The sequence below is a fragment of the Calidris pugnax genome, unplaced genomic scaffold, assembly GCF_001431845.1.
Source record: "Calidris pugnax isolate Ruff unplaced genomic scaffold, ASM143184v1 scaffold1, whole genome shotgun sequence".
Classification (NCBI taxonomy): Eukaryota; Metazoa; Chordata; class Aves; order Charadriiformes; family Scolopacidae; genus Calidris; species Calidris pugnax.
Window position 1 is genome coordinate 3,916,921 of NW_015090800.1, and position 17,433 is coordinate 3,934,353.

The 17,433-nt window shown below is 39.7% G+C and overlaps 1 protein-coding gene across 21 annotated transcripts in view; it reads left to right on the forward strand.

The window, feature by feature from the left end:
• The window catches only part of MICAL3 (microtubule associated monooxygenase, calponin and LIM domain containing 3), a 112,600-nt gene that overhangs the window by 49,637 nt on the left and 45,530 nt on the right, over positions 1 to 17,433 (forward strand). For 13 of the 21 annotated variants that reach the window (XM_014937246.1, XM_014937244.1, XM_014937251.1 and 10 more), the window contains 3 exons: positions 12,659 to 12,854; positions 16,080 to 16,196; positions 17,052 to 17,296. In XM_014937246.1, the coding sequence (XP_014792732.1) occupies positions 12,659 to 12,854; positions 16,080 to 16,196; positions 17,052 to 17,296 (558 nt within the window). The remainder of the gene's footprint in view (positions 1 to 12,658; positions 12,855 to 16,079; positions 16,197 to 17,051; positions 17,297 to 17,433) is intronic. The other 8 variants (XM_014937255.1, XM_014937257.1, XM_014937262.1 and 5 more) reach the window with 3 other exon arrangements.

Below are 17,433 nucleotides of genomic sequence, written 5' to 3' on the forward strand. Positions count from 1 at the left end.
GGGAAGCTCCGTGGCACGTGCTGTCTGTCACTGCAAAGTACTACTTTTCGGGCTGCTTCTGTATCGTGGTGTGTTCTTTTTTTTTTGGTTTGGTTTTTTTTTTTTATTTTTGGTGGTGTGTTGTGGTTTGCTCAGAAAAGCTGCTAAGGATCCCCATACTAAATATTGTATTCAGATGTGCTTTGGCAAAGCTGGCTTTGGATGGATGTGCTGTCAGGGGTTGCGGCTTCACTGATTTTCATCAATTTGGGAGGTGATTTGGTGTGCCTTGCTGCAGGCATTTGTGTCACATTCCGTGAGCAAGGAGGTGACACCCAAGTGTGAGGGGAGAAGGAGGAACCTTGGCGAGTGCCAGTCAGCGACTGGGGACAGGGAAGCGTAGCCTTTGGACGGGGAGTGACAGGTAAGGGTCTTGGCAGGATATGGTCCCTCTTGTTGGCACAGCAGTGGCTGTGGTGATGGGATGGTTTTGGTGTGATGGAAAGGCAGAAAACGAATAAATACAGAGCCTGGTGGCCAAATCCTGTGTCTTATGTTGCAGCTGGAGGGTTGTCTTCTCTCACGAGAATGGCCCATGAGGAAATGACCTCCCTTCCTTAAGACTGTTAAGAGACTATTCTGTAAGGTTCTCGCTGTGACAAACAGATGGAGCTGGATCGTAGTTTTGAGATGCATTTTCCTATTCTCAAAACCAGATTAGATTAGTCTACATTAGGGACTCATTCTGTGCCTTTTCTCGCCTGCTTCTCATGCTTCCTGCTGCACTGTTGGCAACCAAGAGCTTGAATAGCAGATGACTTCTGAGAGTCTAATTGTGAAAGATCCGTTGTCTCTTTGGGGTTTATTTGGCCAGAGTTGTTATGTTTAAATGTTAGCTCACAGAACTGCAAACCAAGTCTGTTAAATGTAAGAGTTCCTTCTTTGGAGGAAACTAATCACTCTATGCCTTTGAAATTGCCTTTTATTTTTCTTTACCATGATCACTAGTCCTCATTTTGAGGGTAAAACGGGCCTCCATTTCTGAGAAGGAGCCATCAGTGTTCAGTGCAAAACTTGATGTGCTGGTGCGTGAACTAGAAATGTCATTTCGGTGCACCACTAGAACAGCCTCCACTGGTCTGTCTCAGGAAATCTTGTTATCTTTGCAGCTACAGATACACTCTTCAAAAATCAAATGTTTGCTTCATGGGGTTCTCTTACTCATGCCTGCAGGAAGAGTTGAGCTCTGCATCCTGCTCCACTGGATGGGAAAGGGGTACCACCAGGGTGCTCCTTCCATGGCCCCAACACTCTAAAGTCATTTTTTGTTAAAGGCAACCTAGTTTTGTGCAACAAAACTGGGCCTTTTTCAAGCATTTTTCCCTTCACTGCCACCCTTCCTACTTGCTCTCATTCCAATATGAGATATTTACATTAAAATGATTTACTCTATAGGAAACTTTATTCTGCAAATAAAGCTACAAGTAACACACTATGCCAAATATCATTATTTCTTAGTTTTTGTGCAAATAAGATCACCTGAAAATGAGTAGACAATTGGGCCAGGCCATGTTCCTCCTGAGTGTACATGCTTCTTTGACTGTAGTTCTGTAAAGAATATCTTTCTGAATCAAAGATTTTGTGATTCTGTAATACGTTATCCTGGCACTTCTTAGGGTCTCTAACATTATTTAGGACTTGTAGAATTTGGTGAATAGATTAAATATTGTCTTCATCTTAAAGAAAATGAAGTATTGTGTACTTTTTTTTTTTTTTTGCAATTAACATCCTCAAAAAGAAATTAGCCACAGAAAATCTTACGTGGCTGCTAACTAACATCCAACTATTTATCCCAGAACTGAAACTGAAGGACTGAAATTCATTATGTAAATAGTTACATGTTAAAGACAATCTTTAAAAACAAGGTATAATTATGTGTGTAAATCACTTTAAAACTGTGAGGTACTGAGATATTGACAAATGCACAGCAGTGTGTGGGCAATGCAGATGTTTTGTTTCCTCAAAAAACAGATGACTTCCCCTGATGATGGACCGAATTAGCTTTTACAGGGGTTTGGAAACTTCGTTCTAAGATTTGAGCTTTTGGGAGTACTAGGACATTTTCCACCATGCATCCCAAAACTGCTTGCTTCATCAGATATATTTTGGTAGCATTTTTTCCAAGAGGCGTGTTGGCATAGACCATCTCCTTTGCAACATGCATCACCAGGGTAGTGTAGAAAGCCTGCTTTGGACAAGTTGTTTTACGCTTTATATTATATATTTAATTATATATTAAGGTATGTGGTGGTAAGATACCTTAAAATACAAGGAGAAACAAGGGGAGAAAACCAAACCCAGAAACAATCTAAAGGGAAGGAAATAGATACATCAGAGTCAACATTGAACTTATTCTCCTGCTTCTGTGAAGCGTATTTATGGAGGAAGGTGGAGCAGTGGTTGCTGGGCTGATCCTGGTGATGCAGAGTTTAGCTTAGACTTTCCAAACAAAACTGGGCAGATGCTCTTTAAGGATGAGATGGCACTTCTATGCTCTGTTTAGTTGCTTACATCTTCTCTCAAAAATGTATGTTTAGTCTGACATTTCTCGTGTTTGCTGTCATCCCAGAAGGCTGTGTTTTCTTTTTTAGGAAAATTTCATAACTGTCCTTTCTGCTGTTATAGAAGTTTATCTGATGGCTTGCGGGTAGAAGTGTTTAAAAATAGGACTTTTTTGCCCAAGAGATGTTTCAAATACTTTCAGGCTTAAGTAACTCTGTGATTTAAAACATCAGAACTGATGCGTTAGTTATCTTCAATCAGTGTTTTGGAAGCTTTCTTTTTGGAACTAGGGCAGATTTTGAATCTACCTGGCTATATACCTTAAATTTTCTTAGTTTCAGAAAAATTCCTACTAAGGTGGGAAGCTCTGGATTGCTTGGAATATTCCGTTGCTTTAGAAGTTATACAAGAGCATGTGGGATAAATGTAGATAATAGAAAATATGCAACAGAACGAGGGAGCAGATGTCGATGCTTTTTGGAGTACATGGAGCTTTGACTTAGGGCAAGCATTCCCCAGTATATTTTCCTGTAAGTGCCAGCCTCAGATTGCAGCCTGTTCCATTTACAGCACTTCATAGTCTTGACACAAATGATAGAAATTGAGTAAGGATTTGGTTAGTATCTAAATGTATTCTGAGATCCAGTAATTACAGCAATCTGTAGTACATTACAGCAGAAGAGATAGTGCTTATTAGTTCAGCAGTTGAAAGAAGATATCCATTTGAAAGCTATTGTTTTGAATCTGATCATATTTTGAACAGGAAACGGAAAACATTTGATATTCCACACTTTTTCATTATGTGTAATAAAATTTCTAGTTCCTGATTGGTTGTTCTTTAATGATCAAAACATCATACAGTGTCCAAAGTTGAACTGGAAATACCACTTTCTATAAAAAGTAGGCAATAACTGTATGGATAGATGCCCCTGCTACTTTTAGGTGGAAGTGTCCTTGGTTCAGCATTGTTTTATTTGCACAGTGGGAATCACATGTCTGATCCCTCCTGGTGAAATGAGAGCTTCCAGAGGGTTGCTAGATACGAGTGGCAAGAAATAGATGCCACAATGAATAAATTATTTGAAGTCTCAGGTAGTTGAAAAGATAGAAGAGGCTTTCTGTCTAACAACGTAAAAAGGATTACTCTTTGCATTACAACTCTGCAATCACTCTTAAATGTTAATTTTCAAGTTGCTTAAAGAGAGAATTTAAAAAAGGGGAAAACCTCATGAGACGAAGTCGTGGTGATTTTAAAATCTAGTGTGGCCTTTCTTGCCTTTCCTTTTTCTCTCCACCAGTCCCTGAATGTGCCTCATCCCAGGTGGTTCTTTGAGGTAACATACCTTTAATAGCTTCTAGGACAAAATTTACGCCTGCATAGTAATGTGATCTTTAGCCAGATTAGTGCTCTTCAGCCTTCCCACACTCAGCTTCTTTCAGGAAATGGAAATGAGGCCAGGCAACACATGATAGAGCTGATCAAAATACTAGAGGGGGCTCAAACATTTGAGATGATACCAACAAAATGGAAAATGATAGGCAGTATGGTACTGATTTACCCATATTCCTGAATAATAAACACACCAATAATTAATAATATGAATTGATGTAGGGATTTTATATCTTTAATGTACTGGGAACCTGTTTGGGCATTATTCAAAGTTTAAATTTGTACAAATGTTAAAAATGTTCTGCCAGAAAAGATGCAATAAGGAGAATCAAGCTTAGCAGTGTTCCCTGGGGCTTGGATTAGGTGACCTAATACCTCCTTTCCCCTGTATCTTTTCTCCACCCACAAGCTACAACACTGGACTCTTTCCAGGAGTCAAAAATAGCTATATTCCTGGATTATTCTATACCACTGCTGTAATTGAGACAGCTTTTCTGTATTGTTAAACTGTGTACTGAGCTTTAAACTTTTGGTACTGTTTCACACATCTACATATGAAAAGCACCATCTATTTCTCAAACATAACTTTATAGTATAAAGTTACGGGTGGATTTTTATTTGTTTGTGATAAATATAAATTAGAGATGACCTTGAAATAAAACTAGTTAATTATATTCACTTCTGGTTGCTTCCACTAAAAAGGAAGGTAGGTCAGATCAATTAAATTGACAGCTTTTTCAAGGCTTTGCCCTACTGATGTTGTAGGAAGCAATGTTTTGTTGGTGTTTGTTTTGACGTTTCTAATAGTCTGTTTTAACCAAAATAGTGTGGAGGTGGGAGAAAATATTGCAGCATCTGTAAGATAAACATGTAAGTTCCTGGTTTCATTCAGTAGTCAGTCCAATTCAATTTCATAACTATGAAGAAGAAGGGGCTATCACGATTACTGACAGTATCTGAGATACGAGGAACTTAATTCTAGCTGGAGGTTGGGAAATGTGTGGAGGAGGACTTATATCTTCATGTGTTTCTTTCTGGGGTATCTGTTTCAAAATCCCTTGTATATTTTAGCTGTCAGTTATTCCTATGCACATTATAATTGCTTGGGGATGTCTTGGGGGCCCTTCTACTCCCTGTTGCTTAGGGAACCAGTAGATACCAACAGGAATCTCAGTGACTTTTATTTCATATGTGGTGCAGTAATGAGTTGAGTAATGCTATAAAATTTCTTGCTCAGCACTGGAAGTAGTGCTGGTTCTTTAATAGCTCTCTGCTGGGTACTTCTGCTTCACAGAATATTTAGACAAAACACTTTTCTGTCTGTAGAGCTTAATCTTCCCATTTCTCTTTAGGTCCCTGATTTACTAGGAAGAATTGCTTGACTGACAGTTTGAGGACTGAGCTTTGACATGGTAGTAGAGATCTCAAGCATGTTGGTTGCTCAGTGGCAAAACCCTTTTCCTTCTGGTAGGCTAGAAAAAGCTGCTGGTCTGCTCTGTGTCTGCTCCTTAGTTCCCTAGATTTTAAATGTCAGTTTAAGGACAGCTGTATCGATCCAAGTCCAACCTGCAAAAGACAGTTTGCACGTGTACAATTCCCATATGAAACCCCAAGAGCTTTGACTCAGTAGAACATATCTTCTAGAAAGCTTAGTTACTATTTATTGTTATGATTGATAAGTGTGCATTACAGAAGAATTTCATTAGGGCTATCTTCAGGTTTGAGCTTATTTTGAATTCTGTGCATAGACACTCTGGAAATCTTGCTTATAAGTAGACTTTGGTTTTCTTATCGTACTGTTCTCTTTGAATTCAGGGCTTTTATTTTTAGCAGAAGAGTTATGGATCAAACTAGAAACACAGACATCCAAAAATTTAAGGTCTGATGGCTTCTCAATACAGCTGAGTAATTCAGGCTCCCTTGGGAATATTCCCTTGGGAATATCCTAGGATAGTAAGAGAGAAAGTTGAGGCATTATATCAAAATAACATTGACATTTGATGACTATTAAGTATTTACATTTGTATAAATGCATTCTTGTTTCTATTTGAGCAGGTGTTATATTACCCCTTTTGGCTTTGAGGATGTGCTTATCAAAATTCAGGAGATCTCCCAGGATGTGTGCAGCTCTGCAGTATGGGATGTGAGGCTGTGTGAACAAGCAGTGACAAGAACTCACCAGACCTGCTGGGCTCTTACCAGTGGTTTCCTGGAGACATTTCTTTAAAGAGAAGATAAATTTTAAAGGGTGGATGAATCTAGATGTACAACCTTAAAAAATTCATTCAATTTAACACGTTTCTGCAGGTCAGATTAGGGTTGCCATCTACATTTTGTTATGTATCTCTTACTCTGCAGTACAAAGATTGTTGACAGTGGCTAGGTACTGATTTGGGAGAGGAGTAAGGAGAGGATTTCTGGCTACATCTCTCAGAAGAATCTCAGAAGTAATCAGTTGCACTTATTTAAATGGAATGTCTTAATTGACTTACTGGTTCAATGTGTGCAGCATCCAACAATGGGCCTTGGTACTATGATTATTTTTTTTTGTACACACTGTGCTGAGCACAGCGAGCATCTCACAGGAGATGCAGTTTCTCAACCTCCTTATGTAAACCATGTCATCATTACCCTTAAAATCTGTCATATTTTGGTCCCTTTCTTACTTCAGAGTGTTTTATCTTGACTTAAAGTGAAGTTGAAGCTCCAAGCCCTTCACCCTTGAGCTGGGCATTCTGGATCCCATTTCTGGCGCTGCCCCTAGTCTGTTGTGAGACCACCTTTCTGGTGTCTGGACTTGTGCAATGCCTCTACAGTACTTATTTACTTCCAAAATTGGTTTGTTTTAATATGTTAATACGTGCAAAACAATTTGAGACCCATGGATGAGAAGTGGAGTTGGAATACAAAGAGGCAGTTAATGGAATTGAAGTGGGTGAAGGCAAAAACTTCTGAGAAAAAAAATGAAACTCAATCTGACGTTAACACAGATGAAAAATGAGAAGCCTAAAAATGCTGTTGGATCTTGTTTGCTGCCTTCTCTATACCTCAGTGGTAATGCTTGCTGAACTGCAAGCACGCTTCAGAAACCTTATCCCAAAAGAAATTAATGGCAATGGAATCTGAGGACTTTCAGCGTTTCTGACTCAGAGCTCGCTGCATTGCTTTTAAACTCCCACAGAAAAGTTGCCATTTTCCATCTCTGTACTTTGTCATGTGCAATATGCTGCTGTTTTTATAGGATTTGTTTTAACTCACATAGTTGTGTTCTCAAACAACTGTGTGGATGTAGAAGTAAATGAAGAATTTGGAAAAGATGAGTGAAAAAAAAAACAGGTGCAGTGTTTCAGGTTATCATAAAAGCACAAGATTTGAGAAATCCAGAATGAAGACTTTCCTGAAAAATGTATTAATTCCGTCCCCCTTTTGCACGTGTTTCGTGGTAGATTCCTTTATTTGAATTTCTGTAACTCCCCAAGGCCACAGCTGAGTCTTTGCAAAACACCAAACCTACACTTCACAAGAGATGACATTTAACTTAGAGGGCTTTCAATCTTAACAGATTGACTAAGAAAAGGAGGTCTAGAGGTACTGCATGATTAATGAAAAATAAATTCTAGTAAAATAGGCAGGTAGTTTCCCTTTGGGAAGAATTCACTGTTCTCAGATTCCCGGTTTTCTCCTGCATCTTCAGCGAGTATTAAGTGAGGGAGTAATCTTGGCAAGATTTCATCTAGCTCATGAGAATAATCTGTAGATTTTACTGAACAAGGTAGTACTGAGGGAAAATTGAGTGGGATCCTCTCTCGAGGAGCTTTTCAAGCCTTCCAGTACTTGCCAAGGTTGCTGGAAAAGGACACATTCACGCAGGCAAGGAGTGGTTCGTGGTAGGAATGTTATCTTCAATCAAACGAGTTTCTTTACAGGAGGCAGGCTGTGTCAAGGCTGAGATAAATAAAGGACTCTGGCAGCTTTCATGCAACAGCTCAGCGGCCTGTTCGGAAAAACAGTTCCCTTTAGATGATAAATGTTATTTCCGTGGCCCACTGACTTCCAAACTAAAGGATCAGATTTGAAAACGTCTCCTATTTTGGATGTTGTCGGTGGATTTTTAACTGATCAGTTGATTACAAGAGAAGCTGCTCTTGGCTTTCAGGTAGCTCCTCTCTCTGGTTAATAAGATTGGGGTTGGTTTTTTTTTTTCTATCACGTGCAGCCTCATCAGCCCCTTTTCTCTCAGTTGTGAGTGGTTGCAGACTTTTGGCTCTGTGGGCCTGGACGCACTGACAAGGTGAAATGTCAGCTAATGGATGATGAGTGCATTCTGCAGCTATCTCCCACCCCCAGCTACAAAACAGTCTGGGGAATACAATTTGAGAGAAGTATCTTTCCCTTCCAGAGGAACCTTAGGAAATAATCTTTAGCATCTACAAGAACTGCACTGGAATAGACCTCGCCTATGCATATAGCACCATATATATATGATGGAGGAAATGAGGCTGGGAAAGCTTCAAATTTCCTTATTCCTATTTATAGTTTCTTACTGTAGCTTCAAATGAATTGGTGTGAACTTTGTAACATACCGTGAGTAAATTGTTCATCACTTTGTCATGTTAATGATACCTGTATCTCACGCTTACTTTCATCTCTTAAGTAGGTTTGTGCAACTCCTTTTCCTTCTGGTAGCTGATGGCTTTGTGGTACAGAAAGTTGGCTATTGGTAGCCTTTCTCCTGTTTCACATTTGATAATAAGTTTTACAGTGGCTTTGGAGCTAGCCAGATAAGTCTTCATGGAACCTTTTATAAATGAAACCAGTAGACCCAATGGTCCATATAGAGCAAACTCCTAGAAAGCCCTCGCTGAAGGTGGTAATCAGTTGAGTTTCTGTATCGTGTTCTCCATAGAGCTGTTTTCTTTGTGAAGTGACATGGAGGGCTGTGACAAATCCCACATCTTAAGTATATAGATATATAAATTAATCAGCAAAAGTGCTGGAAATGTCCTTCCTATTTCTTTTGAGATTTTCGAGGCACAGAGTGCTTGTCAAGCTCCCTGGACATCTTAGCTTGACCACATCCTTTTGCATTGAAGTTTAGGCAGATTTTCCATCTTCTTAGTTTTTTTAACACAGTTGCTGTGGGTCATTCCCACTTAGAGTTTGTGCTGTGATAGAATTGCTTTGATTCTCTATGTACTGGTTATACTGGGCCTTTGTGGTGAGAAGGGCAATGATGATTTGTATTCTGAATAACCTGAAAGATCATATATGTTCACAAAATACATATGAACAGATATCAGCTTGATTTTCAGTCCTCTTTTACCTTAGAGTGAATGCTGCCAGCCTTTCTCCCCACTGCATATACCACAGCATTGAAACATGCATTTATTTTTTAACACCCCATTAATTTCAATTAATTATATGGGAAAGGTTTTGTATTTTTTTTTTCATTTTACTTCGAAACGGCTGACAAAAAAAGCCCCTCAAGATTGTTAGAAAGCGAGAGAAGTGAAATAATGTCAGATGGATAAAAAGTTCTTGTTCTTTTTTGTCACCCTTTGCTGCCTGTCGCCCTTTTCACCCTTTGCAGCTACGCTGGGGTACGCAGCAGAAGAAAACAAGTTAAAAACAACTTGTGAAAAGATACTGCTGTTGAAGTAGCTGAGCCTAGCTGATGGCTGTGTTGTATATAAAGAGTTCCAAGTAGAAAAACTCTTGTTTTATGATTATTTTAGTATATCCCTTCTTTGTTTTCTATCACCTTGGTGTTCTTGCGTTACCCGGAGCCCTTTGTTTTTTCGCTATCGGGCAGAAGTGGCAGAGCAATATTCCAGGTCAGTTCCCCTGTTACTGTCAACTCAGGGTTGGGGAATGTAACACGGATTACAAAAATAGATTTGGCTGAGGTGGTATCACCATCTAGAGAGAGAGAGGATGAAATGAAATGTGAATCCCAGCTGAAAAGACAGTCCAGTTCCACTAAACTTTGAAAATACTAACACAACATAAGGCTTAGCAGCAGGAAATGGTAGAGACCACGGCATCCCTGGAAATGCAAGGTAATGTTCCCACCAGCCACCTGAGCAAGCTTCTGTGGTTTATACAATAAAAAAAGCCTTGTAGCTCCAGCCAACGGTGCAGCTGCCACTTGGCCACATCATAGAAGGGTTCAGTAACACTAAGGAAGAGAGAAAAAAGCACTCCTGGCAGTTGTCTTTCTGAGATCTTATCTTTCTGGAGAGGGGTTGGAAATGAATGCCACTAATTATGGCAAGGTCTGTGTAATTTTGTGTGAAAGACTTTAGATGGTACTGAGTGAGTAATTGCCCTGAAAAAAAGGCTGTTAGGAATAAACTGAGCAACTCCAAAGGATGGAGAAAGAAAACACAAACTGTTTGGAGGTCAAACCATGTGAGGATAAAGTAAACGTTGCCAAAGCTCATACTGGGTTAGACCTTGCAAAGGAAAGGAAAACAAACAGCTGTATTCCTTAAGCATGTAAGTAAAAGCAAGGTAAGGGAAAGCAAAGTGGGTCCACAGTGAAGATGGGGCTGACATAAAAAGCAATTTTAGGTACAGTCAGGCAATCAATTGAATACTTGGCCTCCAGTTTCAGTTGGGACAATGGCATTGGACATGGAAGCAAAAGAAGTCAGTGTGTAGCAAGACTTGGAAATGGAAATTAACCCAGTGAAGCTTGAAGCAAAATTAAAATATTACTGTACTGAGTAGAAATAAAATTCAACTAAATAGTCTTTGTCTCAGAAGAGTGAAAGAATTGTACAATGGAATCGTGAGCTTTGTGGTAACATTTTGTGATTAAATCAAGCTATCCTGATGTACCTTGAATAACTAATTCAGGGTAATGTGACCACTGGGTGACAAAAGTATGACCTACAGATAAACAATTTAAAAGAAAAGAAAAAAAAAGAAAAGGAAAATCATCTGAACAAGTACATCTCAGTTAATCTAAACAGTAGATAAAACACCTTTCTTGAAGGAATAACCAAAGACTGCTAGTTCTGCAAGTGAAGTCCTTTGGCCTTATGAAGGTAAGTGGTATAAAATGTGACATGGATTCACCAAACACTGTGCAGGACTAGCTTGACAGCTTTTATCGATGAAATAACTGATTACCTCCTTGGGGGAAACGTATTGCATTTGAACAGTCTGGACTTCAGTAAAGCACCTGAAGGCTGCCACATGGAAATAATTATTTAAACAGGATAAAATGAGGGAGCAGTGTCAAGTAGCTAAGAAGCTGGCTTAAATCAGAGATTAGAGGTTTTATTGAAAAAGGAAATAATGGGGTTGGATGTCACTTACAAACTGTGGAGTTTCACAAAAAAATTATCTGGGGACTGATTTTTGTAGTACCTTCACTAAGGTTACTGGCAAAAAAAAAAAAGGAAAAAATCTGCTAATGAAATTCATTGCTGAGGCAACATTTCAAACTCTCATCAATGCAGAGGAGGAAAGGCATGTCGTACACTAAGAACCGCAAAATGTCGCAGACTGTTATATTAAAAATAGAAATGTAATAGTAGAAAGTAGCAGGTCATGCACTGAGAAAGCGTTGAGAATTTTGGCTCCCAACAAGGTGCTTATCGGTTGAAAGCGAAGAAGAAGAAAGATGTGAATATCAGTCAGTAAATAAAAGCCCCCAGTATTAAGTGGCGTATAAATAGGCAAGTGTGTTCCCAGCGTGTATCAGCTGAGAGATTTCTGGCAGGGTTGTGTGTTACGCTGGTAAGGCCTCATCTGGAAAGCTGTGTTCAATTCTAATCACGCAGGTTCTGGAAAGATTAATCCAAACTGGGACAGGTGCAGAGACCTAGGGCATGATCAGCACACTGAAGGGCTTATCTCATGAGAGGGAGGCTTGGCTTGGTTAGCAAAGCAAAACAAAAGCTAGGAAAGGTTGGGCTCTGTAAATAGGAAGGTGGGTAAGGGTCAACAATGGCATGGCATTTAAGGTAAAATACTAGAATTTCAAGAAGAAATGGATGAATGCAGGTTAGAATTGAATTCACTGAGCGCCACAGTCAATGAAGCTCCTGCATAATTTTCTCCAACTGCCTGGTTCATGCATCCTTGCAGTTTTCTGGGATTCACAACATTTGTGCTTGCAAACACCTTACCTAGACTTTTCCCTGCAGTTCATTTCATCACAAACTCTAATTAAAATACAAATTAACTTAAGTCTATAAAAAGTTTTAAAACTTGCTCCAGGTAGGCCTTTTTCATTCCATTCCTTCCCCATCTTTAAGTAGTAATATTGTTTTGCTCCCTGACTCTGTAAACCTACCTTGACTGGTAAAAATATTAACACTGTGCAGCAGGATTGCCCCAAAGCACTCCTGTGTTTTCTGCATAGAATATATGCAGTCTGGGGTCAGGCCTTCCCTAATAGTTATCAAATAGGCTTCATTGCAGCTCTTGTTTTTGCAGCTAAAATGTCCCTATTTCCTCTCTCAACTAGGACATTTAACATTCTTTTTAGCATCTATTAGCCAAAACCACTAAGATTCCCTTTTGCAGTCTGGCTTCCCAGCAGGTTCTGCCAGTAGTGGTGAACAGGATAATGACATAAGGTATTCTCTCGCTTTATTTACCTCCCTCTGCCTCGTGCCCTTTTTTTTTCTCCCAATTGCTCAATTTCCTTAAAAAAAAAAATACAGTTCTGACTGTTGCATTTATTGTTTATTCACTGGCTTGTATCTTTAGGTTCTAATGTAAATGGGCTGGAAGAGCCCAGCCTTGCCAAGCGGCTGCGTGGCACACCTGAGCGGATTGAGCTGGAGAACTACCGACTGTCGCTGCAGCGGGAAGAAGAACTGGAAGAGGTTCCTGAAGAGACACTGGCAGAGCATAACCTGAGCAGCGTGTTGGACAAAGGGACAGAAGAGGATGTGCCCAGCAGGTTAGCTCGCGTTGTCCATAAGCTTTTTTTTACAACCATCCCAACAAATTTTGCCTGCTTTTCTCTTAGTTTCTTTTAAACGTATTATTTACCAGGTTGCCCTTTCTAAAGTTGTTGAAAACATTCTGCATACATTCAATACATACATAAAATACACAGGTATTTAATCTTGTAGCTTCTGTTCTTCTAAATAGCTTACCGCCATTCTTAGAAGACACCTATAGTACCATGAAATTCAGTCCTAAGACAGAAATTGCATCAAAGACAAATGAGTCTTTTGATCAAACAAAACATGGATCGAAATGGGAGGAGGTGGTTCCAAAGTTAACTTCTCTTCTGTATGTTTTGCATTACAATTCAAAACCACTTTTGGTTTAAAGAGTCAAGCTTTACACACATGTAATCCTGACTGAATGCTGATGCAATGCCTGAGAGATTAATTTGAAGCAATAGTTATGGCTGTTGAAAAACATTGTACCTTCACAAAACGATGTATAAGCACACCAGGATCCAAATATATGCAGGTAGAGCTACTAGAAATAGTTGTTGCAAGAATCATTGAGAGAAAATACTTCATGAAAAATGCTTGTGAACTTTATAGTTAATCACACACTTTTTGCAGAGTTTCTATCTCTTAATGGGGTTTCTAATAATTCTAATCATCTCAGGACTACTCGTGGGAGATGCAAACTCTGTTTGCTTCACTCATTCTTCCATTAGCTCCCTGCTCAGGCCTAGAAATTATATCAACTGTGACAGTAAAGGCATTAATGATATCGAGGGTTTTTAGTCCTTTAGGTTTCTAGCTCTTAAACTTTACTGGCATGGAGTATTATTATTATTGGTCTGGATTTCAGTAAATCGGAACACAGTAAGTAGGGTCTCTCAGTAAAGGGAAGAAGATTTCCAAAGGAGGAGAAGAATTAGTTAAAAAGAGCAGAGTTTTGGCATGAAGCTCTTGGTCATCTCCAAGTGGAGCCCGAGGGCAGTACTCTGTTAGGTTAGCAAGTTTGATTTCCTCTCATAGGGTGCTACATTTAGCTCCCTTTGTCCTACATGCTTCCATTAGCTTATATTAAACTGACTATTTCTGTCTGTAATAGATGGAATTGTATAATTTTGCATGTGAAAAGTAGTGTTTAGTGGGCATCTCGCACTCTATGATGGAGAGGAAGGAGAAAATACATCAAGTTCCTTGACAGTTTGACCTGGAAAAATGTCTGTACTAAATCCAAATACAGCAAACAATTTGCTTAGAGCATTGATAAGGCTGTGAGGGCCAAACATCAGAGAGAGAATTCTCTAGGTGATGTAGCTATCAGGTATCTGATGTCACAGCCTAAAAAAACCCAGGGAAAGAGTCTGACCACTTTTTCAGCAACAAAAGGAAAAAAGTTTGACTCCTACAACAAGCCAACCAAAGCCCTGATTTGATCATCTTCACTGTCTTGGTGCTGCGCCGCAGGGTTAGGAGCAGGCGGAGGAGATGGGGAACTCTTTGTTCCTTCCGTGTCTTCCAGCGCGATGGATTGGGCTTCAAGGTTCAGTGAGATGTTAACTCTAAATCAAGCAGAGACCACGCATTTTGGTGCACAGCGTCCCGTCACGCATGGGCTTAGGAGCATGCACAGGGCAGAGAAAATGTACAGAAAACAGTATTCAAAGTATATTTTTTCAAAAGAGAGTTAAACTTGTTTAAACTTCAAAACATCATTTAAGCATCCAAACCCTGACTACACTGCCTTTGTGGGGTGGAAGGCCCTTCAGATGCCTTATTCATCCCCTTTAACTTGCAGTAACTCCCAGTTTTGGTATAATACCCCGTGGCCTTTCGAAGGAGAGTTGTAGGACAGGTTGTGCTGTATGGGTTTGTATGGCAAGGGAAGAGAAGAGCTTCATTGCCATAGTTTAGGTTTTGGTTCCTCTCCTCAGCTCTATATCGGTCTAGGTACACCTTTCTCATTAGATATTCAACTACTTATACAAATTCTATAAAGCAACCTATTTGGCCTTTGATTTCTGCTTTATGGGGAAAAAAAGGAAAGTTTCAGCTGTTGAATTAATTCCTGTGGCTCAGAGTTGCCGTGCTGAAAGGAATGCCCACTACACCAGGCCATCTCGCTGCCGCCTTTCACCTTCTCGTTTCTCAGTGTTCAAAGGTCAAACAAAACCCCAAGTTATAAATAAAAGCTGAAGAAGGTAAAGTGAGCTATGTGGTAAAGAATTTATGTCGTCAATATTGCATGCGATAAGCCGGCTGGTTGGAGAGCAGCAGCTCGTCCCATTCAGCAATCGTGGCAACAGCCTGGGCAGCAGTAAACCTTATTGACAGCACATAAAAACCCCAGCATATGCACCACCTGTCAGGTTTATTTCCACACCAAAGGGTGGGAAAGTTAATCAGGGAGGAGTGGGACATCACTCTTTTGTCTCTGTGACAATATCTACGTAAAGCCTTTGGAGTCTGCTTTGGTCTCTTGGAATATGCACCAAGTGCATGGCACGCAGCAGTGTTTGTATTCAGTATTTAGCATGTGAAAACCAGGCAGCCTGTTAAAAATAAGTACGCTGTGAAAAAGTGGGTTGTAATTTGAGCAAAATAATGTTATATATATGCAGAACAGTGAGGAGAATTTAAGAGCCTATGGACAGAAGTACTTAACAATCAGAGCATGAAAAAAGTGTTGTTTTTCTTGTTAACATTGCTATCAAAAATGGTCTCTCAGATGAGTAGATGAATAAAATTATGTAAATACGATATATTTGTGAAGTGTTAGGCTAATTTGAAGTTCTGCACCTGAATATGTTTATCTGCAATATAAGAGAAAGAGTGCTGCCATATATCATTTTTTTTTTAAACTGTCAGTTTGTCACATACTGCAATAACACCTGTGACTGGGAAACATAATTACAGCAAGTAATTAACTGTACAAGTTATATTTTATAGACCTGCATGAAATGTAAACTGCATTATTTTCAGCTTGTGGATTTTTCCCTTTTGTTGTCTCCATGGAATGGGTTCTGCCAAAGGCTGTTAACTACAGCGATAGCTGTCATAAGGAACCAGCAGAATTACAATTCCATTCCCAGATAATTCACCCAGACTTTAACCATTCACAGTTTTCTCCTTCGATCCAGATGAATTTGGGCCTTTAAGATTTATATGGGAAGCATCCAACTTTTGCTCTAATACATAAAATTCTTTTATGATAATGATTTTCTAAGGGAAAAAAAAAAAGGAAGAGGACCCTTTCACCCTGCAGATATGTTCTCTGAATGTGCTGTAGTTCACGTGCATTTTCTGGAGACAAAGAAGACCATCTTTCTCCCCAGTACCTCTAGGTAGTGCAGCATGTACGAGTGAGCTAGACTAAATGTCATTGTACAGACGGGTACTTTTCTTGCCCCTGCTGCTTATACTGAGGAACTGTTAGAATTAAACAGAGATGTCTACTAAAAAGCACTAATGACTTACTGTTTTGCATGTTTTAGACTTTGCTGTGAGAATAATAAGCTCATTATTGTAATTATCCTTGCACTGCTTCCTACAGTTTCTTGCCACTGTGTGCACTGTGTACTTAATTGGATACGCCTTATAGTTCTAGCTGGAATATGGAAAAGCGAGGAATTTAGTATTTTTTTTTCCTCCAGCTTTCCTTAGCTCACATGCTCTATCCTTTGGCCTGATAGTTATGTTTATGTTGTGTGTTTGTTCTACTCCCAAAGCCTTCTGTGGTTCCTGTCACCAAGTGCCAAAAACATCTTGGCTATCCCAAATACCAGTAGTAGCTGCCATTATCGAAAGACGTGACCTTCTACATTCTGACACCGCTAAGAGCTCTTGCACAGGTTTCTTCATATCACATTGCTGTGGATGGATAAAGTAGTTTCTTTCTGCTCTGTTCAACTGTCACGAACTGTAACAATTAATGCTGCGCAAATATTTGGACTTGGCTTCACAGGCACTTTGCTGCTGCTTCACCTTCTTTAAAAGAAGCCGGGCAAGGACCATACTGCAGCCCACAAATGACACTGTCACTAAAATGCCTATGAAATATTGACAGCAGAAAACTAGTATTATGTTTCCCCTTGTGTGTTTTGGGCTTGTATGTATTCAAACAACACGTCAGTGTTCTAAGCCTGATGTAGGAGACATTAACTACTTGTTTCTTTGTCTTTTTTTCTGAACCCTTACAGTAGTTCAGAGTCTGAGATGGAGGAGGAAGATGAGGAGGAAGATGATGAACTACTGCTGCCTCAGCAACCCCCTTCAGATTTGGGTGGTGTGCCATGGAAAGAGGCTGTGCGTATCCATGCCCTCCTGAAGGGAAAGAGTGAAGAAGAGATTGAGGCTGAGGAAAATCATGAGATTGAGGACAAAGAAGATGAGGAGGAGGAGGAAGAGGAAGACGAAGAGGAGGAAGACGAGGAGTCGAGCGAAGGTTAGATTGATTTGTCCTTCCTTTCTGCTAGACAGAAGGGAGAACTGAGTTGAGTATTTGCTATGCAAAATGAGAAAGATTTGCCTTGGAAAACTACTTCTTCTTTCACTTCTTTATTGCTTTGATTTTTGAGGGAG